Source organism: Glycine soja, chromosome 2, assembly GCF_004193775.1.
Source record: "Glycine soja cultivar W05 chromosome 2, ASM419377v2, whole genome shotgun sequence".
Classification (NCBI taxonomy): Eukaryota; Viridiplantae; Streptophyta; class Magnoliopsida; order Fabales; family Fabaceae; genus Glycine; species Glycine soja.
The window spans coordinates 29,287,537-29,311,579 of NC_041003.1; the positions used below are offsets into that span (position 1 = coordinate 29,287,537).

General features: G+C 27.7%; 1 protein-coding gene across 2 annotated transcripts; it reads left to right on the forward strand.

The window, feature by feature from the left end:
• The first annotated feature begins 232 nt into the window (after positions 1-232).
• LOC114392214 (probable plastid-lipid-associated protein 13, chloroplastic) lies at positions 233-7,962 on the forward strand. Of its 2 annotated transcripts, XM_028353270.1 has the most exons (7): positions 237-645; positions 1,838-1,959; positions 2,026-2,109; positions 2,283-2,379; positions 5,088-5,304; positions 6,043-6,095; positions 7,456-7,962. In XM_028353270.1, the coding sequence occupies exons 1-7, from the start codon at positions 415-417 to the stop codon at positions 7,549-7,551; spliced, it is 900 nt and encodes a 299-aa protein (XP_028209071.1). In that variant the 5' UTR covers positions 237-414; the 3' UTR covers positions 7,552-7,962. The 2 variants fall into 2 exon arrangements, with proteins under 2 accessions (XP_028209076.1, XP_028209071.1); XM_028353275.1 differs by lacking the exon at positions 6,043-6,095 and having other exon boundaries at positions 233-645.
• The last annotated feature ends 16,081 nt before the right edge of the window (positions 7,963-24,043 follow it).

Consider the following 24,043-nt stretch of genomic DNA (forward strand, 5'->3'; position numbering starts at 1 on the left):
TGTCACTCAATGATATATTACATATTCAATTGTTATTGAAAAAAATATTAAAAAAGTAATTCCTGCATTGCACAAGTAACCTAAGTAGTATTTATAAAATGCTCATTAGTCATTAACATGCTTTTATTAAATAAATAAAAATACATTCATCCATGCGACGACCGTCGACCAGACACACCAAAACCAGAAACCAACGTGGCGTTTGGTCTAGATTAGGACAAAAGGTAAAATCGAAAATTTTTCGAGTAAAAAACCTGTGCCATTCCATTCGTGTTGTTTCTCAGCATTTTACTAATTTTTTTTTCAACTCACAATTCATGAGTGATGACAAATTGAAGAAGCACTTCCGTGAGTCTTAATTAAAGAGATTAAAGAGACACACCATTCATTCGCTCACTCATTTCATTTCAAACAATGTCAATCGCTGCTTCAGCTTCTTCACATGCTTGTATTTCCTCAATCCCCACATGCATCCCCTCTTCCTCTTCCAAATTCTCTTCTTCGCTGACACTTTCTTCACTCCAAAGAGGCTCAAATAAGAGATCGGGATGCAGAGCCATGGTTCAACAAGCCGTTCAGGGTGCCCCTGCTGCGTATGCCAAAGAAATGGAACGCCTTTCTGCCAAAGAATCGCTTCTTCTTGCTGTGAGCTTCTTTTCTTTGCGTGTATTTCCCATTTGCGTTTTCTGGGACCTAACCATTTGTCTTTGGCCCTTTGTTTTGTGTTTTTGTTAGTAAAGAAACGAACTTGCTGCTGTTTTAGATAATGGGTATGGCTCTGTGTAGTCTGTACTACCCCTTTTTCATATATATTTTTTTATATAGTTTTTCTGTTTTACTTTTTTTTTCGGGGGGGTTACGAGGTTTTTCAAATTGTAGTCGTGGATGCTGTTTTAATGGGATTTGCAGAAACAAATGTGTTGAGGAGACCAGGAAAACATGATGTTGTGGCTATAATTGAGGTTTCAGACAGTTTTTTAAGACATTGGGGGGAATGAAAATTACCAACATGTGTGGATACTTGGTTGGTGTCTTATCGTGCTTCATGAGTAGTGTGTATTGGGTTTAGGGTCTAGGTTTGTTGACAATTTTCATTCCTTTCATTTTGATTCCCAAACCAATGCTTTTCTAGTTTATATTTGTTTCACAATTACTTATGCTAAGAGAAAGGGAAAAATATGTTGGTGTGCTATGGTTAGGGGCCTAGGTTTGTTGACAATTTTCGTTCCTGTCATTTTGATTCCAAAATCAATGCTTTTCTGGTTTATATTTGTTTCATAATTACTTATGCAAGAGAATTTCTGGTTTATATTTGTTTCACAATTACTTATTTTAAGAGAAAGCGAAAAATATGTTGCTGTGCTATGTGAGTAGTGGAAAACTAGAAGATAGTGTTTGTTTTTGTTTCTTATTTTCCTGGTTGATGCTTGATATTTGTGACCAAAGAGTGAGGCAAAATTCTAATCAGTGAATTGCTTATGCCAATGAACCTGGTTACCTGCTAGAAAGAAAGTTGTAAACAAATAATGAAACAAACAATGATAGGATTTACTTAAAGGGTCTTGCTAACCAATGCCCTTAGGGTATTGGTTAAGGAACTAAAATGGAAAAGTATTTATTGTGTAAATCATAGAAGAGCGTAAAAAAGATCATGGACAACACAATTTTCCGCCTCCTAATAAAAGATTTCTACTTTAAGTTCCTTAACCAATGCCCTTAGGGCACTGGTTAGCATTTGCCTTACTTAAAATACAGAAAAAGAGTAATTTGCTATTCTTGTTTTTGCAAATCATCAAGCTTAGACTAAAATATACTTACCCTGGAGCCATCCTGCCAGTTTAAAGATGCAGGGGGTTTTGAGGCCTTGGTCTCCGGGAAGACTACGGAATGGCAAAAGATTGATGTGAATGAAAGGATAACTGGTCTTGAGAGGCTCAATCCAACACCTCGCCCCACAACGTAAGTTACTGAAAGTGTCCATGTCTGTGCCTCTTCATAAGATGTTCATATAATTTTATGCTACAGGTCACCCTTCTTGGAGGGGCAATGGAACTTTGAGTGGTTTGGTTCTGGAAGTCCAGGCTTGTTTGCTGCTAGGTTTATATTTGAGTGAGTTTTCTCTTCGAAGATTTGCTTTTATCTTTTCAATTATTGTGCCTCTCTTGGGACTTCAGATTGGTCCCTTTTGATTATAAGAATATAAAGTTTTTATATTTGCAATTAAATTTGGATGGATCTCATTGGTGAGTAACAATGCTCTTATGTTCTTTATATCCTTGCAGAATCTTTCCTTCAACTTTGGCTAATTTGTCAAAAATGGATGTCGTTATTAAAGATGGAAATGCGAAGATTACTGCAAATATGAGATTATTAAACTCGGTATACCTGAGTTTGCAATTTTTTTATGCATGCACAAATCTTAATTTAGCATTCATGAAGCATTGCAAATTTCATTAGTAATTTGCTGTATTTGATTTATGTTTTTCACCGTTTCCAATTGTTGTCAACCAACTATCTAGAAAACTAGAAAAGCTTAAGTTGTTAGGTGAAGCCACATAAATGGTTTTATATTACATGCCTAACACGCTCCCTCACATAAGAGCCCTTTAGGCTTGAATCGTGGACAAGTATAGGCTCACAAACCTTGCGGCTCTTCACTAGAAGAGTGTCGACAGCAAGGATCAAATTCTAGACCACTTGGTAATATATCATGTTACGAAGCAACTATCCTAAAAGCTTAAGTTGTTAGGTGAAGACTTGTGAATGATTTTATATTACACCAGTTTTCATGGGGATTACTTCTATCATTCTAATTAAATGGTCTAAACTAAAACTCAGATTTTTCTTTAACATAGCATGGTTATCTAATTATGTATGCAGATCATAGCAATCATGCATTTTCACCTCTTGATGCTTGTGGATGAACTGTAGCTAATTAATATATATCGTTTCTATCAATACCATATAGTGGTGCTGCTGAGCTGCCAACCCCAAAACTGCTAGTGTAATGCTGCTTAAAATTATAAATACGAGATACATAATATATACTATACCCATACAAATGCTTAAAAATAAAATTGAAAAATTTATCCAAAATTACAGATATATTCATAGTTGATACCAAAAAAGTCATAGTCTAACACCCTTTCACCATTAATTTAAGCTATAATTAACAATGAGAGAAATGAGGACATAGGAATTTATAGTAAAAAACTGAAGGCTGCAATTGAAAAATTAGTGGAATGTGATGAACTATGAAATGAGAAAAACACAGTTCATCTGAGAAGATATCTTGGATATGTTATAGTTGAGTTACACTGTTATGAAACACCCTGTTATCTATGCTCTTTTATGAACTGAAAGATAGAGGTGGAGGTGAGATTTGCCAGAAAATGAATGGGCTTGGCCAGAAAAGGAGTGAGTTGGGCAAAATGGGGCTATTTTGGCTGAAATATGAGTGATCTGTGAAGGTTTTGCTGGGAAATGGAGGGGCTGAGGTGTGAACAGGGAATAGCTGCATTATCCTCCATGATTTGAGTGCTATTCCGCTGCCATTTTTGGCTTCTATCTGCATGGTGCCAAACACTATGCTATGAGTTTCTTGCAGTACCTCTTTGTGATGTTTTCTATCATTTCTCTGATGACATATTACCAAGAGATCTGTAATCGATGCAAGCCTAGCAGCAATTGATCTACTATATTATAAATCGGAACACACAACTTAGAGAGTGATATTTTACTCTCTCAATTAGACATTTTCAATATTTTCTCTTCTCTCCTTTGACCGTGCGTTTCACACACTGCCCCATAACTAGTAAAACAAAATTCTCTCAACCATCTTAAACTACCTTCCTTTTCTTTCAATAGTTTTGTAAAAGAAATGTTAATAGTTAAAAATAACCTTATATAACAAGTTAAATTGTTCATTATAAATCCAAATTATTATAATTTATGTATTCAAACATATTCATTATAAATACTAGTGCAAAAAAGACATTCCGTGCTTGGACTTGGAAGTTACCTATATATATATAGTCGGGTGTAACTTGTTTTGAAAGATGTAACTGTTGTTGGAAGTTAAAATAAAATGTTAGTAGTGGTTTATAATAGTTGAGGGTAAAAACGTCCAGAAGAAAGATGACACCAAATGAAGTTATTCCCTTTATAATAGTTATAGATTAAAAAATATTTATAATATACATAATATATATGAACAAATATTTATTTATTATGAATTTTCATTATTTAAAAAAATTTATCATATTCATTGTAGGTTAAAATACTAGTTGGGAAAAAATGATAGTCATACAAGTGGACTTGATATAGTTTACTCCAATCTCTATACTTGAGAGAGTGGGGCATGCACTAAATGTCCATAAAAATTTAAAGGATAAATTTGTTTGTTTATGGGAAGTGGGAAAATAGTAAGCGCCAGAAAAATGAGGAATTGGGAGAAACAATCTTGGTTACACTAATAACTACACACTCTTACTCTCAATATATTTTCTTTATAAATAAATTCTCACTTATAACCTCAACTTTGATTAATTTAAACAATTAAACATTGAAAAGTATTTGGGGCTTTTTTCTGGATAATTTTAGACTAGGATGGAAAGTTACCTTGATTTTACATAACAATGGACGTACCAATAGAGGAGTAAACTGCTTTCATTATTCTATCTATTGAATAGAACGTCCTTTTCTGTTTACCATACTCCACTTTTAATCCAGAAACTTAATTGTCCTTTTCTCTTTTGGACATACTTGAAGGAGTGTCCATTTAGTAGTATTTAAAGATAGTTTGAGGAGTCCATTTAGTAGGTGTTTTTTTAATCCAGAAACTTTATTGTTCTTTTCTCTTTTGGACATAGTTGAAGGAGTGTCCATTTAGTAGTATTTAAAGTTAGTTTGAGGAATCCATTTAGTAGGTGTGTTTTTTAAAAGCTATGATAATACCTAGTACCTACACAACACATTATTGTACACCTTATATGCCATATTTTATATTGTCTTCTTTGCTGATTGTGTTTGTTATTATTACTCCTTCCCTTAGTGCTATTGACTATTAACTTTTTGATCAAGTGTAGATAGAAAACAAAGTCATTCTCTCAACCAAATTATCTGTGGAGGGGCCACTTAGAATGAAAGAAGAGTATGTTGAAGGGGTTCTTGTGACACCAACAATTATTGAAGAGAGAGTACCAGAACAACTTAAAGGTGCACTGGGGCAGGCAGCTAATGCTTTACAACAACTTCCTACCCCTATATGGGATCCTGTTGCCAGTGGGCTGAAAGTTCCTCTAAGTAAGCAACTGCTAATTTTCCATACTCGCCTGTCAACAAGTCCTCTGACTGAAGTGTTCTAGTAGATATGCAAATCTCTTGAATTTTGGTCTCATTTCACTTTGCACTGCCAATATAATATGCTGAAAACCGGATATCTGTTGAAGCAATAGGTTGGGAAATACCTTATCTCTATGAAACATGAACTTCGTGTATGCTCCTATCGTTTCAGATATTAAAAATTGTGTTATGCCATCATTACAATCCATTCTTTTGCAGCTATTGCTTGGCATTTTCCAATAATGATAATGCCTTGTAATTGATTTTTTGACCTGTTTTCTCAATAGTTAAAAGATACATGCTTTTTGTTTCCAAAAGAAAAACAAAAGGTACTTGTGGCTTGGATTAGAATGGATAGATTATCTGTGAACAATTGTGGAATGTCTCATGTTGGTAGATGTTCACTGTGATATTGTCTAATGATTTATTGGTTTTACTCACAAAATATATATGCAGAAAGATAAGATATGCATGAAAGAGGAGTGCTAACCACACACTCTTATTGGTTAAAATGTATTGAAAACTACAAAATCAGGAGAGTCATTAAGTAAGATGTAGGACCTATGAATATTGTGATTTCTCATGCATGAAATTATGTAATTGACTTATGGTTATAATGTGTGTAGACAAGTGTGTATACAATTTGCTCCTTTATTCAAATTTCAATGTGAAAAACACTAAATTTTCTCATATTTGAAGGTGGGAGCTTTCAAAGACTCTTCATGATTTCTTATCTCGATGAGGAGATACTTGTAAGTTTAACATACTATCATTCTCCGGAATCAATTTTAGATAAATTTGATGCATGTGTACCCTTGTAGATGACTATGCTGACAGAGCTAATGTGAAATCTCAAATTTTGATGCACGCTCTAAGAAGCACATGGGTATATTTCAACTAATATAAATATGATATGGGGATATGGTCAATTTTTGGGATTAAATGTTCCAAATATACATTGTTAAAGTTGTTATATATGTATATGTATAATAAAGTCTCTTGCAACTAAAAAGTTTTTCCGATTGGATATTTGGATATATTTTACTTGAACTGTCAAATTGGAGTATGGTGACACATTCTAAATGTTATAGAGAATAAGATGTGTTTTAAACCTTTGACCATATTGGGTTGAGTTATGACCTTGGTTTCCAGCATATCTTATTCTTTTACGTTTAAAATAATACATACTAATTTTCCTGAAAAAGGAAGAAAGTAGTACATATGTAGTCACACTAAATTGTTTAATGTCTTGAGGAGCTTCTGGCATCTATTGTGAACAACTGAACATCTTCAAAATCTGTTAGGGTTGCTTTTCCTCACTGACATTTTGCATGAACAGAACCGAGAGCCAAATGCAGCTCAGGGTGTATTCAGTCTTGAAGGGAAGGCCTGAATAATGATTAAATGTTATTGACTAAATGTTATTATATCATTAATGTTTGGTGCTTATTATATGCACTGTCATTTAATAAAGTTGTTTTAGACAGATAATTGTTCTCATCAATATCCTCTTAACTTTTATGGCTTGATGAAACTTTTTAAATTATAGTGATAGGAAGTAATGTAATTTGGTTTTACTTTCAAGTTTCTCTTATAGTGTGTTTGTGTCTGTGATAGGGACTTTGGTATTATAGGGTGTCCGTTGTCCTACGTTTTACATCGAGTATGTGATGTTTGGTAGAGTACCTAAGTGGCTTGGTTCTCCTCCCTTGACTGCTAACTTTTAAGGGAAGGTTCCCAAAGTGCTTGGATCAGTTGGGTGCTTACCAATTGGTATCAAAGTTGGTTGTCAGTGTCTTGGAAATGGCCTTTGGAGAAGCTGATTAGAAAGGCTGAGTGAAGTGTCATTCAGTGTAATCGCTAGGATGTTGACTCTCAAGGGGTGGTGCTATGATAGGGACTTGGGTATTATAGTAACATGGAAGAAAATAAAAAGGAGATGGGATTCAAATGTTTTTCTTTCCTTTTTTACCTTTTTATTTTATTTTAATTGATTGTCGTGAGTCATGTAAAGGGTAGTCACAGATGGAATGTATCTATTGCCATTTTTACCTAAAATTAATTAAATCAAATCATAGTTATATTTGAATGTTTATGCTGGTTTTGTTGCAGATAATAAGGAACACAGCCGGGATTCCAGAAGTTTTAACGAGGTTGGATGCAGCACCATCTTCCTTGGGAGATTCAAGTCCAGAGTATGAAAGCTAGGAAATGGGAAGTGAATTTTGCCCCACCTTAATCATGGTGATGAGTCAAATTTCTGTTCCTCTCAGCCGTGGACAGCTTCTGTTTCTTTCTCACTGAAGACTCCTTTTGGTTTTTCCAGAGAGGGTAGAAATGTGAATATGGGTTGAAGCCTGACAAATTCTTACAAAACCTTGTATTTCATTTTTAGTTTCACAACAGAGTGGTTCTTTGATGTAGAAATTGCATAATGCTACTCATGCAACCACCAATAGTGAAATAAAATGCAAATTGTCTCTGCCTGTGATCCATATAGATATTCTATAGAAATTCTCTGGCCTTTATTTTTTATTGTTTTTCATTTTCCCTGGCTGACAACTGATTGGGTCAGTGCCAATGGTTCGAGAAAAATAAAATGATACAATTTTATGCTAACAGTATTCTGTTTGTTTTTTTGTAGTTTATATGCAAACCAACCCATAAATATGTCGTATGAAATGCCCATTTATATCAGCAATGAATGGAATGCAAATCCCTGAGGAACCAAAACAAAACAAAGTTGGTGCATATATATATATATATATTCATGGCTGATTTGGACTTTCAAGTTCAAGTGAAGTAGAAGAAATGGGCCCAGGAACTTGGCACTCTTTTTACAAAAGTGGTATGAGAAGAGACCACGTGCTAGGTAAAAGTCAAGTACTCGTGTGTGAAAACAATGCTATTATTATTTTTCTTTAGCAAAAAGTGGAAAAGTTTTATTCCAAAGAAAGAAATAAAAAAAAAACAATTTTTAATCTACCACTCAAACTTTCAAAGAAGACCGCCACCTCCTCCCTCTAGAGAAACAATTCATATAGACACGGTACTAATCTGGACACTATGCATTGTAATCTAAAGATTATGTTTTTACTTTGGGAATTTGACTCACTCAATTTGGATTTAAATTTGGACCACTAAGGACAAGAAAGTTTTTCTTATCAAATGTTTTGTAATTTTTTTAAAAAAAATTAGTATAACCAAGATACACCTCTAGTATTACTGGATGAGGAATAAACGACATGTTGAAACTATCAATAGTCTATTCAAAGAATTATTGCACAAACTTAAATCACAAATACTTTCTCAAATTGTATATTTTATTTTTATCGAGAAAGAAAACATGAAAGGATACAAAGGATACTCAAATCTATATACAAGGATGTAAATACATAAATTAACCTAAAAATAAACCTTGAAGGTTACATTATATTTATATATAATAAATGCTAACAACACTCTAATATTCATATTTCGATATTGTCTTTGTGATTGGCCGAACTTTATTGAAAATTATAAATTTTGGTAAGATTTCATATCTAAGTGCATGTTTGGATTATAATTTGAAAAAAAAAAATCATAATAGTTGCTTATCTCAAACCAGTTTTTAGGTTAAATTTTAGTTTTAAACATATTTTGGAAGAGAAATAAGTCAAACTCATTTTACTTTTCAAAGTGAGTTTGGAGCTCCCCACCAACAAATCAAACATAATCTAAACGGAAAAAAGAATAATTAAATTATTAGTGAGTCTTACCAAAAAATAATAATTTTAATAAATTTCAATCAATAATAAAAAAGAGTGTTAGAGGGACGCTAACATTTCTCTTTTATGCAAATGCATAAATATTTGATAATCAAGGTTCACAACCACCATCATAAACCATGTAAACTTATAACATAAAACCAAATTGAAAGTGTAGTTTGACCTTGGGAAATACGTTCCTGAACATTAAAAGATCTCCTTAAAAAAATTGTCAAGAAAACAATTTTTTTTAGAGAACAAGTAAGGTAGTTTGTTACCAAAAAAAGTTTTAAGGCGGTTATATTTCTAGAATTTATTGAATTTGAGACCATTAAAGTCAAATGATGTGTTTAGCAAAGCTGATCTATGTGATCAGCGGTTAAGAAATTTCTTTTTCTGTATATTTCACATAAGCTATAACTAAATATCGTAAATACTGGGTAAACAAGAACGCGTTGTATGTGTTTTGGCGTTACGCTGTTTGACGGAATTTTACTCTTCATCACCTACTAATAACTACAAGTTCCACTGGGCAACAAATTGTTCCATTACTTTTTCTTTTTTTTTAACGAAGTTGCTGCACTACTTAATAGTTTAATGTGGGGGTGTTCACATTTTGTGCAATGTCAACATTTCTTACAACAAATAATAATAACACATCGTTTGACAAAAAAATAAATAAATTGTTATGTCATCATAATATGTCTTATCTTTCACCTAGAGCCACAAGTTGCTCTAAGGTCAAGTCGAGTGGCAGAATTCTCAACTGATGACAATATTAAAAGTACGACTATAGCTAGCTCGTTTAAAAATGGTATTTTTTTTCTGGCATATGAATGCAAAGAAGTATTCCGATTATTAGAATTTTTTTAAACTCATTTGAAAAATTTATTGATATAATATTCAATAAAATAAAAATAATTTCATTTAACAATTTAATTTTAAATCCTCAACTGATGTTTAAAAAACACCCCTTAACACTTGATGATAAAGAGTATAATAACCTCTGTTCCTGCAAGGGTGCCATGGGCCAAAGAAGGAAATTTGTACAGCCAGGAGGATTGGTTATGGAAAATAGCAAAACTCCCCTTCTGATTACTGAAAAGATTTTGGAATATTAATGTAGTGAAGATTATTACATTAATTAGTTTAGTCATCAAAGGAAAGTCTTTTACATAGAAAAAGGGTTCTAAAGTACTGTTTACTGAAATTTATTTGATTTCATTTTATGATAAAAATATTATGTGGGCATTAATTTGATCACTAATATAATTATGATTTAATTACACATTTTATCATCAAAATATTATTATTTTTTTTTTCAGAGAATTTTATCACTAAGTTTTCAATTTTTTCATATTTCATTATTAGCTATTTTGTTGGTAACAAAACAACATTGTTTTACAAAAAATTGTAACTTTTTTTAGTAACACATCAACATCGATAAAATGTGTAAAAATTAAAAATTTAGATTTTAAATTTCCAAAAATAAAACTTGGATGATAAAATTTGTAAAATAATAAAAATTAAGTGGTAAAATATATAATTAAGCCTATAATAATTTTGTAAATGAAATTGGTGATCCAAAAGTATTTGGAGAAATAAGTTAACTGTGTGTTTGGCTGAGATTTAAATCAGGTAATTCATTTTGTAAAGGAAATTTAAATTCTTTTGAGTGAAATTACTTATTTGTATATAAAACATTTAAAACAAAATTCAAATGTTAGTATATTTATCAGATAATTTAGTAATACTAAATTAGTGGAAATTAAAATACTCTTAAAAAATATAAAATTTGAATTTTTTTTCTAGAGATGCTCTCTCTTAATTCTCATCCTTGTTGTCTTGTGACTCCACACTTGGGAGAGAGAGAATGACAATGACGGGGGTGTCATGTGCAGAAGAGAGAGAACAATGGTGACATGGTGTCACATGTGGTGGAGAGAGAGAACGATGGTGACAGTGGTGTCACACACAAAAGAGATCGAGAGAGAATAACGGTAATAGTAGTATCACATGCAAAGGAGAGAGAACAATGGTGATGGTGGTGTTGTGCACGGAGGAGAGGGAGACGGTGATGTCGCGTGCAAAGGAGAGAGAGAACGACGGTGGTGACGCAACGATGAAGGTGGTGGTTGGAGGTGGTGGTGTGAAGATAGTTGGTGCTGGCGGTTTTGATTGGTGTGTTGGTGTAGGTTGTGAGGAAGGAGGAATCAAAAGAAAGGAGTGTTATCAAATGATTTTTTATTTTATTTTTGAAAAACAATTATAAAAACTCATTTTTTAAAAATATATGATTTTCATTTTGATTGATGAATATAATAAAAAAATAAATCTTCATTTTGTCATAATTTAAGAAAAGAAATTTTTATTTATTTTTATACTCTTGAAAAAATATGAATTTAAAAATAAAATATTGCATATGGAGGTATTGAATTATCCCATCAAAAGTAAGAATTTGAAATTTTAAAAATTCAAATTGATTTATTTAAACAAATTATATACAAAATAAAATAATTCTTAATAAGAGAAATTCAAATATCTGCCATTTCAGATTCTTTAGAATTTGGAAATCCCTAGTGCAAACACAGGGTAGGAGTTTTTTTTAAGAAAAAATGAATTAAGATTTTAAGAGTTGATTATATGATGAGAATTACTTTTAAATGAAAAATCTCATTTGTTGTCTGCCATTAATTTCAATTATGTAACACTTTAATTTGGAACTTAATCTGAATAGTAGAGACCCCGTAAATTAATAATGCAATTGATAATAAAGTATTAAGGATATCACCAAACATAATGACTTCCAGCAGCTGTTTAATTTAGAGGTCAACCAAATATTATTGTTATCGTTTCTTCCTCTTTTCCAATAAAAGACACCATCTTGCCTTCGATCGATATTGCTGTTAAATGTGATCAAGTGTTCTAATCATGAATCGGACACTTCATTAACTGTCTAGTTATGGTTCATTTTTATAATCAAATTGACGGATAGAAAACTTTAAAACAGTCACTCATTAATAATCTTTTTAAAATAAAATATTTTTTCGGAAAAAAGAAGTCTATGCACTAATAATAATAAAAATAATCTAATTATAATTTACAAATTATTATATATACTTAATAAAATTTTATAATAACTATATTAAAAATGATACCAATATTCCTAATTGATTATGGTATATAATATTTCACATTCATCATACATAAAAATTAAATTCTGTATTTTAATTTAAGTTAATCGTATGAAATTATTCAATTCAATCAATTGGTTTAAATAAGAGTAAGCCTCAATCGAATGTCTTTCTAGATCACTGCTAGCTTGATCCGAACTCTATATATATATATATATATATATATATATATATATATATATATATATATATATATATATATATATATATATATATATTATACATGTTTACTTAGGTCTCCACTTTTCTTCCATCCTTTTTTCTTCATATTCACTTTAATTTGAATACTTTGTTTTTATAATGTGATGATTGTCACACATGTTAGATGTTATATTTCAAAGAAAAATTGTAAGAACACACTTTTTGATATACTTTTTTTGACACAATTTTTTTTATTAGTTAAAATTGATTGAAAATGACTATATTTTGTGGGTTTCGTTATATTTAATGATTCTTTTCCTCTTCAGATTTTATAATTCTCAATAAATTTAAATTAATAAAAAAGAGTATGTTTAAAAAAATGTATTAAAGAGTATGATCCTAACACTTATCTACTTCAAAATAATTATAAATGTACTCTCTTTGTCCTAAAATAATTGTTATTCTAAAAGATAATAGATAACCATAGTAGTATCAGTAGTACATTAAAAAATTATAGTGAAACTTATTAAGAATACTAATGAAAAACAATTAATATCTTTATATATATATATATATAAATTTTGCAGCCTTTATGGACAACTTTGAAAATATCTCGGCAGCTTAAAAAAAAACGGTTTCAAACTTTACTTAAAATTTTTAAGAGTTATCGCATCAAAATTTTAATTTGAAAATAAATGTTGATTATATTTAATTCTATAACTTTCACTTCAACATTTTTTTAGCAGTCAAATCGAAACTTTAATTTCACAACATCTGTTAATATGATTTAATCATTTAGTGTAAACCAAATTAGTTATAATAAATTATTTTAATTCATTATTAAGGATATCAATTAGGAAATAAATTATTTTTTCTGTATAAAAAATATTTCTTTTACATAAAAATAAATAAATTCTTATGTATATAAATAATAATTCATAATAATGTCTTTTATCATGTAATTTTTGTTTTAAATTAATAATTAAGTATAAAGATTAATCAATTTTTAAAAAATAAAATAATAATAATTTTCTTTGAAACTAGGAAGAAAAAATGTATAGGAGATTTGAATATTTATTGCCGTTAGATCAAACTTTAAATTCGACACAAGTCATTGATTTGATTAATATAATTTTTGTGTACAGATATGTTTGAATTCATGAAAATATAAAAATATTGATTTAAAAAAATGAACTTAACTAGAAAATGAAAAATATGCGACAAATAGTTAGAAGGAAAAAAAAAACGGGTGAGGAAGTTAAAGGAAAAGCATTTTTAAAATCTCATAAATTGTGGTAAAGCGGATATACATGAAAAGTTTTTAGAAATTTATGTAGCTCCTTCGTGATCGCTATATTAATTCAGTTAAACGTTATGAATTTTTTAAATCACTTCATGAACATTATAAAAACCAAGAACAAGTTATTCACATAATTAGTTTCTTTCTTATATTTTGCATACTACTTCTAGTGTTTTTTTTACAATGTTAGTAGTAACTACTTCCAATAATGATAAAAAGAAATAAATACTCTCAACAGTGATTAAGATAAAGAAACAATGCAACTTCTTGCAAAGCAATAATTACTTCCAAAAATACTATGGAAAAGAAGTAAAATTTTCTATTGCCCAACAGAAAATATTATATAAGAATAACATCGCTTTTACTCTCGGATTTTATAGACTATTTTTATTTTGTATTCTTCATACGTACTTTTCTTTTTCTTCCTATTTATTTTTAATTTTGTCACATGTTTATTCTTTTTATGTGTTTTTTTCTTCTTCTTCTTTCTATTTATTTTATTTTATTTTTTTACGTGTTTTTTTATGTGGCGTATCATTTTATTAATGTATGTAATCAACGTGCCTAACTTTAACCTATGACTCATTAACAGTAAAGTTCACCAGATTTATTTTTAATTGTAGGAGTTCATAGTTTTGATCTCTCATTGCTTGTGTTTTTTCTTATCTCTTTCATCTTTTGTCTATTCCCTCCCTTCATGCATACAAATTAGATATTTATTATTTTATTTTATATACATTAGATATTCAACTTTATTTTATAAACACCAATGAATTAAGTGCCATCTCTTTCTTTTATATAAAATAGAACATAAATAGGTGTATTTAAAATATGAAAATGTAGATTTAAATATTGATCGTATAAACATGGTCAACCAGTTTAAAATGTTCTTAGTTAATATAATTGAATGAATTAGAGGAGATGTTAAATAACATAAAAATTCATTTCATAAAAATTAATGGTTATGACTTTTCTATTAATAAAAATAAAAAATAGTGGTTTCAATTCATATAATGCTCTAATAATTTAGCCTAAAACACAATATATTACTTTTTTATTTAATAACTAATCAACTTAATACTCCATTATTTGTAACGGTTTTTAATTATTATTATTATATTTAATGAATATCATTTTTCTGTTTATTTTAGGATAAAGTACCAAATTAGTCCCTCATTTTTGGAGATGCTGTCTGAGATTTAAAAAATATCAAAATGATCATCGACCTTACTGCCACCTGAATACACACATTACAAGCCTAATTGGAAAATAAGCAATATCATGTCATAGTTCTATGCCACTTGGATGCACACGTGACAAGCCTAATTGGAAAATAAGCAATATCACGTCATAAGGACTAATATGATACTTTACTCATTTATTTTATTTTATAATATATTCAAATAAGCATTTCATTCTTTGTAACGGTTTTTAATTATTATTATATTTAATGGTTATAATTTTTTTATTAAAAATTTAGCGGTGATAATTATCTAATAAATTATAAATGATATATAAGTTAGAGAAAAATATCATACCTTTTTTCTTTTGTAATGTAAAATTTTGATAAATATCTTTTTTTAAAAAAAAAACTAATGGTTCTATTTGTGATTTTCTTTTATATATTCTTATTCTTATATATTCTTTCACTTAAGTTTACACTCAACTAACATGTGTATTGCTCCATTCTTTTTCTTTTCATTCTCACTATTTCTTTTCTTGGTTTACCATTTTCCCCCTTATTTTTGGTATTTTGGTTTGAGAAGATGAGAATGTCATTCAGCATATTTTATTTAACTTGCAACACTAATACTTTTGCATAAAAAAGATAAAAGTTCTTATAGCTAGCTATACGTCATGTCATCATCCAATGAATTTGGCCAAGAATGAGAAAAAAGATTGAGAATCAAACATCTATATATCTTTTATTATTTCTTTTGTTCTTTTTACATATGCACCAACTCTATCTACGCATTTTTTTCCTATTTTACTATTACCTTATTTTATTTTTAATCATTGCTCAAAACTATTTCATGTGTTTTTATATTTTTACTTTTCTGTTATATTATAAATAATGTATACATTTTTATCTTTCCTCATTTAGAGCAACAAAAAAAAATCAATATTTGGACTTTTATTTTCTATCTTCAACTTACAATATCATTTTATTTAGCATGAAAAACAAAATCTTTTGGTGTAAAAAAATGAATAAAAAAATGGAATGCATTAAATGAGTTTTAAAAAAGTTTGCCTATTAACATTTAACCGTTGTAATGTGAAGCAATTAACGTTTCAATCAAAATTTGTGCAACCAATACTTAATGGTTAATTATACATTTTATTTTCAAATGTTAATGAATACACAATTAATGTTAATAATTTATCTTTTCATATACCACTATTTCTCTTAATAAATAGACAAACAATCCATTGAATAATTGATAATTATATTTTTTTTTCTCATTCAGAGGATTATAAAACATAAAGAATACAATGACAACTATAGGAGTATCTTCTCAAGACAAAAGTTACACTAAATTTTTCTTATATTTACCTCCTAAAATTTTGAGTATTTTTTGTGTAACAAATTAAGTTTTTAAATTTTTTTATTATTTTAATCATGTTATGATGTTATGATATTTTTCTTTTTATTCTAACTAGTAATTTATTTTCTTCGCTGAAGGAGTATGTTTAACTTTCTAAACACTTTTATCAACCCGTATAAAAAAATATTATTTTTTAATTTCTTATTTCTTTTCATTGGTTAGAATAGAAGATATGTTAATGCTATTCACCCTTTTCAAAATTTGCAGTGCATTCTTTAAGATTTGTTGGCAACTTTCTCGTGCTGATCAAGAGGAAATTTATGTCATCACGAAGGTGGAAGAAGATATGGTGGTTAAATCAACACTAAAGATAGAAGGAATAAAGAGAGAGATATTGGTGAACAGTTGTATGAATTAGACATGATAAGAAAATTTGGACTATCCATCCGAATCCATTTTGACTTTGATCGGATATGAGTTTGGGTTTGGATTTTTCCTGATAATCAAAAGTCAGGTACGGGTAGGAGTATGAGATTACTACATCCGCCCCGACCATGAACCCGGACTCTTTCGCCACTTAAAATTTTTAGAATTTTTGCATAATTTAATCAAAAGGCCTAAAATTTTTACTACGGGTTGATTTTATTTAAAATTTTTACATAATTTAATATTTTTTTCTTAACGATTTTTGTAAACACATGCGCTATAATAAATTTATTGATATACAAGTAGTTAAAAATAAATGTTTAACAATCAATTTATTTTTTCAAAAATCAAATTTTTAATATTTTCTTTAAAAAAAATTATTTTTCTAATTTGAATCGAATACGAGACGGGAGATCAGGGATACCCGATATTCAACGGATACGGGGATGAGATAATAAATTTTAATAATCCGGGATGGATACGGGTATTGGGAGACATGTTGGGAAGTCAGGGTCGGGGATTGGGGAGACAATATCCCTCCTTGGTCCCCGCCCCGCCCCATTACCATGTCTAGTATGAATTGCTCAAAGAAAACAAATTAAGGAAATGAGACAAGTTGTAATTTTGGTTCATTAAGAGTCATTTATCTTTTTGTTCAAATTATTAGAATGATATAGATTAATGCCCGAAAATAAAATAAAAAAAAGAAAATTTACTTTATTTGGATATTTTGTTTTCATGATTAATATTTTTTTAAAAAAAATAAAATTTATTTACTTTTGGATGTGACACTCATATAGTCGTATTTAATTATGTATTTGTGTAAATGATAAGATTGCTTTCTTATTCTTAGACTTAATCGCATCAACATTTCGTTGGAAAATAAAATATCATTCACTAATGTGAAAATACAAACACAAATAAATTTTTTACTAAACATTTTCAAATTTGACAGTAAATAAATATAAAAAGTATTAAATGCACTTAAATTTAATCATTACAAAATTACTATTGTTTACTTAACAAAATTAAAAATTAAATTTTTTTAAAGATAGTTTACAATAACTATTTATTTTATTTTATTTCGAATTATAATAAAGAAATAATTTATAAATAAAAAATCTCTTTATATTTTTCATATTTTTATTTAAATTTTAAATGACATAATTTTTCTATTTTTTCAAATAACAGCTATATCAGTCTTTAAAAAAAATAATTTAGCCTATTTTTTTCTGGAATTAGTCTAATCATTTAGTAAACATAAAAATTTAGAATATTTCATAATCATATAATTTTAAATTAAAAATAATATAATAATATAATTAAATTTACCAAACATTTAGGAAGATATTTTAATATGAATTAAATGATTAAATTGTGTTAAACATTATTTAATCAATCGTCACTATGTCACTAACCTTAACTATAAATTTAATGTTACAATTTAAATTAATATACATAAATAAGAAACAAACATTTTGAAAAATAAATCTTATTAAAAACCTATTATTAATACAATTTATATATAATTAATATCTTCAAGCAAAATAAGTTTTGAAAAGATCAGCACATGACTTGAATATCTCATCCGTGTTTGAATACAATGAAAGTTAAAACTCAACAACAAAATTGCAAAAGTTATTGTTATTAAAAAAAGAACTAATGGATAGAAATCTTTTGAAATTGACAATAATGTTTATTTATTGTGTTTGACTTTTCCATATTCGACATCCTTTGTTTTTTGGAGATTCCGAAAAAACTACTTGGGTCTTGATTTAATTATTTTCCGTGCATAACTTCTTGAATGAGTAATATTTTTAGCTCTACTTAATTTCATTATTTTTTTATATATAAAAATTTTAGCAGCGAATTTTATTTTATTTTTAAAAAATTAATAAATATAAAACACAGACGGCGTAATTATAAAATTATATTGCATGTTATTTTTAATGGGATAATGAATTTAATAGCACATAAAATGATAATTTGATTTCTGAAGTTTTATAAAAATAATTTCCTATTTTACTTTATTATTATATATTATATATACAAATGGTCTTTTTTATATATTGATTTTGTTTTTCGTATTTATCTTTACTACTTAAAAAATATTAATTAATGACAAAGATTATGTTATCATGTAAAAAATAGATTTTTCATTTTTTAGAAAAATAATTTTTATTTATAATGACTTCAATTATGCAATTTTCTGTGTCCAAATATAAATATTTTTAAATTATTTATTAATTTAATCATATTTTTGAAGCAAAAGATATTTCTGGCAGCAACATTGAAAAAAAGATTTTCATTAAAAAATTAATGATTTCATCTAATCCTAAAATTTCATTTCAGTTTCAACATAAGCAATTTCTAATAGTTATTTCCTTTGCAATAATAATTAAAAAAAAATCAATGAAAGTCTCTCAAGCATGTTGAAATTTATCTTCCAAGATCAATTTTTCACATGAACAACTGAATGTGACAATATTAAGGGATATAACACCTTGAGGATTAGATTCTTGTATGTTATGAAGATGGAGATAATTCAAATTCATTTCAAATGTTGTTTATAGAGTAGTTCAAAATCTAAATCAGATATTATTACTACATATTATTTTCTATAATATATTTCTTACCTAATTTAATATAGTATTTCAATATTTATTATTATTATTTTATTTTTTTACTTCTTAATTTTTGTAACCTTCAACCTTAATTTGTGATTTCAAATCAACCAGGAGATGTAACATTATAATAAGATTAAAACTTAAACATCTTTGTTATTAGAAACATATTACATGAAGGTTTTCATTTTGCTACAATTCAAAATATAATTCATCAAATATTCATGTATATAAAATCATATATTAATTATACATTACGTTATATATCATCAATATTATTCGCCACAAATTACATATATACTTCTAATACAATACTAAATTATTTTATCTTTATTTTCTTTGAAAAAGTATTTGAGACATGTGAAGAATAAATGAAGAATTACGTATGCTTTTCAACAATTTACATACACTTATAAAACTTTGTAACAATAATTATTTTATCAAGTGTAACACATGTTATCTTACTTGTATTAAATCAAATTGTTTTTTTAATATTTTACTTATTATTATATGTCAAAAAAAATAATTCATTAGAAAAACTTCAATAAATTTTCTTAATTATACAACTATATTATTTAATAGAAAATCACTCTAAAATTACACAAACAATTTGTTTACCCTGTACACCGTAGGGTAAAAAACTAGTTATATTAAAAAACTAACATAACATGTACTTATTTTTGGATAAATTTTTTCAAATGCTAACACTTATTTTAAAATGAGTGAAGTAATTAAATACATGTCATATTAATAAATGGTGACAAAAATAATGAAAACTAAATGAAAATATTTTTTTAAAGAAAATAAAAAATATTTTTAAGAACTATATTTTAGTTAAATCTGATACGATAATGTCTAGTGTTGGATATATGTCATTATTATGGTAACATTTAAAAAAATAATCCAATAATAAATATATCTAAATATATCTTTTACTAAATGAAAAGATAAATTAATTTTTTTTTGATATATTAGATTGTTATTTTTATTTTAAAAAGATGTTAGTATAATAATATATTAGATTGGTTAAAGATAATTATAATTTAAGATAATAGAAATAATAGATAAAGAAAAATCGGTTAAACAAATTTTAAATTATGTAATTCTTATATAAAGGTAGACAATTCATTCTCTTAGAATCACACACATAGACTCTCTTTGTTGGTATTAATGGGTAGTTCAACCATCGAGAAAAAGAAAGAAAATGGAAAAATTCTTTCGACACAATTGGTAGAGGAGAAGAATAATAAAGAAGAGTATGAATTTTTCCCTTCAAGTGGTAAGTAAAACAACTTTTTCTAAATCTCCTTGAAGTACCTAATTAGGGGGAAGGGAGAGGGGGGTTGAATAGTGTGATGGATAAAAATTGGTCTTTCAAAAACTTTGAAAGTTTTTCTCAAACAAATACCAATGGATGATAGATTTTGTCTAAGGGATTCAAAATCACTATTTGTTTAAAAACCAGTTCACAAAGCTTGGTCACACTAGTGTAGAAGTAACTTGTAAATGTAACTTATTTTAAATTCATTGTGGATTTCATAACTGATTTTTTGGATTACCGTGTCAACTGAAAAAATATATTATTTTCAAACACTGGGTTTGTTTTATCATCTCATTAAAAGTATTGTTTTCAAAACACGAGGAAGAAACTCTTGGAATTAAAGAGACTTAAAGACTTAATTACCTTTAAATATATTTTTAACTTTTTTATACTCAGCATGAATGTGATTGATTACATTATACTTTTAGTGTCAGTTATTTCTAGATGCTCATCATATTTGAGAATAATATTTCTATTATATAAAGACTTATTTAATTTTATTTCTTATACATGAGATATTTTCATACTAATATAATTTTGAGATTTTATAAGTTTTTTCGTATAAAGTGTTATTTTAATGAAAAACATTACAATTCTCACTTCTATATATTTAATCTAATTTACATGTCTATTCCATATCTACAAGATCTTAACCCAATTTACCTTTTATTACCATAAGATTCTAAAAAGATATAACTCCCAATTATATATATATATATATATATATATATATATATATATATATATATATTATAAAAGATAATACTTTCTTACTTTCTCACTTTCCATATCTAACTAAGAGACATGACTTTCTTTATATAGTAAAAGATATGACTTTCTTGATCGAGTTCCTTATTTAGGATAGAGATACAATTCTCCATATATCATAACATTATTATATAGGATGTCATAGCAGTATGGTGTCCAAATTTACTTTCAAATACTTTCCCTCAAATATTTACTTATTTGAGTGTTAGTGTGTTGCCAGTATTCAAGCTCGAGTAACATCAACAAGATAAGTCTTTTAAGTAAGATATATTTACATACATATTGACAGGACAAGACAAGTTTTGGTCATTAAGTATTTATCCACCCAAATTTTAAGTAAGAATACCGATAAAGCCATGTTTTGTTCAACTTACTTTATTTTTCTCTTTAAAAAAACATTTTTACCAATTTTTAATATGATTTTTAAAATCAAATTTTAACCATGGACATATTAATGGCTCAATTTGATGTAATGATTTACAATAATAAAATAAAAAATGCTTATACTTTTTTTCTCCATATTTCTATATTTAAATTTATGTAAATAATGATATATATTTTGGGGTTGTGTAACTTATCCAATTGAAAATAGAATTAAACAATCCAATTATACTTGTTTGATGCAATTTTCTTTATATTTATAATGATTGGTTGCATGTAGATATATATTAATTATACCAATCAAACGTGATAGAGTTGTTTAACCCTATTTTATACTTTGGATAAGTTATACTACAGCCCAGTCATTTTAAGACAAACAAAATCATGGCAAAATGAATGAATCCCCATATAAATAGATATAAACGAAATGGGGTTAGTTACAAGCACACAGATCTTGAAGGTTCATGGTAATAATTGGCTTCGATCATTTATTTATTGGAAGGCAATGAAAGTAAAGTACCCTTTATTTTCCCTTAGAAATAAAAAAAAATATTAATGAAATTTGATCCTAGGAGCTAGATAACGACAAGATATCAATCTAAAACCATCCCTTTAATTTTGTTTTGGTACAATGTAATATCTTCAGATTTTAAACTTCTCTATGGTGACAAAATATACAAAATATTAATAACAAAGTAATGCATTAATTTTTTTAAATTATAATACTGCATTAGGTTAACTCACTTTAAAATAAAAAAGGTATATCTTTAATTTATAATTTTACTAACTTTATGATTATAGAAAAATCAAATTCAACGACCTCCCAAATAATGTTATATTAACTTATGTAGGCTTTTAAAAACAAAGTCATTTTAAAATGGTCGATGTGATGTGCTTCAGCCATATGCACTCCTTTAGTTTTAAAACCCTACTTGGTGTTTCGAAATTCTAATAGAGTATTCCAACTTGGGTACGATTGGATATATATGGATGCGTACGATTAGAGAATGCTTACTGAACTGGAATAACTAGCTTACCAGAACTACATGTATGATTTTTTAATTTAGAAATGACATTTGTACATAAAAAATTTCTCATCATTCTTATATTATGTTTTAGACAATAAAATAAAAGAAAATATAAAGTGAATTGGATGATTAAGGAAAAAGAAAAAAAAAGTTGTGGATTCAATTTCATTTGCTAACAAAATTAATATTTTAACAACTAACATTTGTCAATAAAAAAATAAAATAGGAAAATGTACATATTCAACTTCTCTTTTGTTTCACTTTTATAGATTTTTTCTTCTTATTTTTCTGTGTATTTTTTCATCACATAATCTGTTACATCTATTAGTTTAATATTTCACTTCCTTTGTATTTTCTCTCTATTTTTGTCTTCCCTTCACTCATACACCCAAAAATTAGGACATATACACTTAACTTTTCCTATTTCTTTTCCCCTCAAGGTAGCAGAGAGTAAAAATATTAATATTGTATTGTTTTATAAGTGGAAATATTTTTCTCCCTATATATGAATAGTTCTTGGAAGATAATGATGATACATAGAAAAACCATGCATTTGGACCTGAGAATATCATTGTTAATTCTAGCAAGAAAAGCAATACATAATGTTTGTCGTTCCTCGGTTCTTTTGCTTGCTAAGTAATCCAAAAATTTATCCTTTGTTTGCTTTTATGAATTTTAAATGAAAAAATGTGTGATGGAGAGAAGTTCATTGAAGATTAGATACTTCTCCAGTGTTTTATTAAAAGTTGTTGTGAATCTCACTATTTTGTTTTCTTTTCACTAGAGCAGATATTTTGAGTAGAAATAAATTCAAATATTTGAATATTCAATTTACCCATTTACAATACAATACTTTTAATAATAAATTAAATTGTATATTACTTTATACAAGGATAAAAAATTGTTGTGAACATTATCCCTTAATTAGTTGGAGGAAAGTCTGGTATATGTGCACGTGGCAATATTCACAGCCTGAATGATCTGGCTTCGATTCTTAATAGAACACAAAGAATTGAACAATCGAAATTTCACTCATTAATTTTCTTCTATTATCCTCAGAAAAGTGAATCAAATTAATGTGCCCATATTAGTTAATTATGATATATATATTCAGCTTGAAAGTCTTTGATTTTTCGATCTGGTCTCTCGGAAGTGAAATATAAATACATTTAAGCATATATATGTGAGAAATTAAAATTTGGATCCGAGAAGGAGATCATGGAAA

What these genes read in the sequence shown, in the direction of transcription:
- LOC114392214 (XM_028353270.1), top strand. Translation starts at nt 415, where the DNA reads ATGTCAATCGCTGCTTCAGCTTCTTCACATGCTTGTATTTCCTCAATC. An exon ending in CCAACACCTCGCCCCACAAC is followed by an intron (nt 1,960 to 2,025) that starts GTAAGTTACTGA and finishes TTTATGCTACAG; the next exon opens with GTCACCCTTCTTGGAGGGGC. An exon ending in ATATGAGATTATTAAACTCG is followed by an intron (nt 2,380 to 5,087) that starts GTATACCTGAGT and finishes GATCAAGTGTAG; the next exon opens with ATAGAAAACAAAGTCATTCT.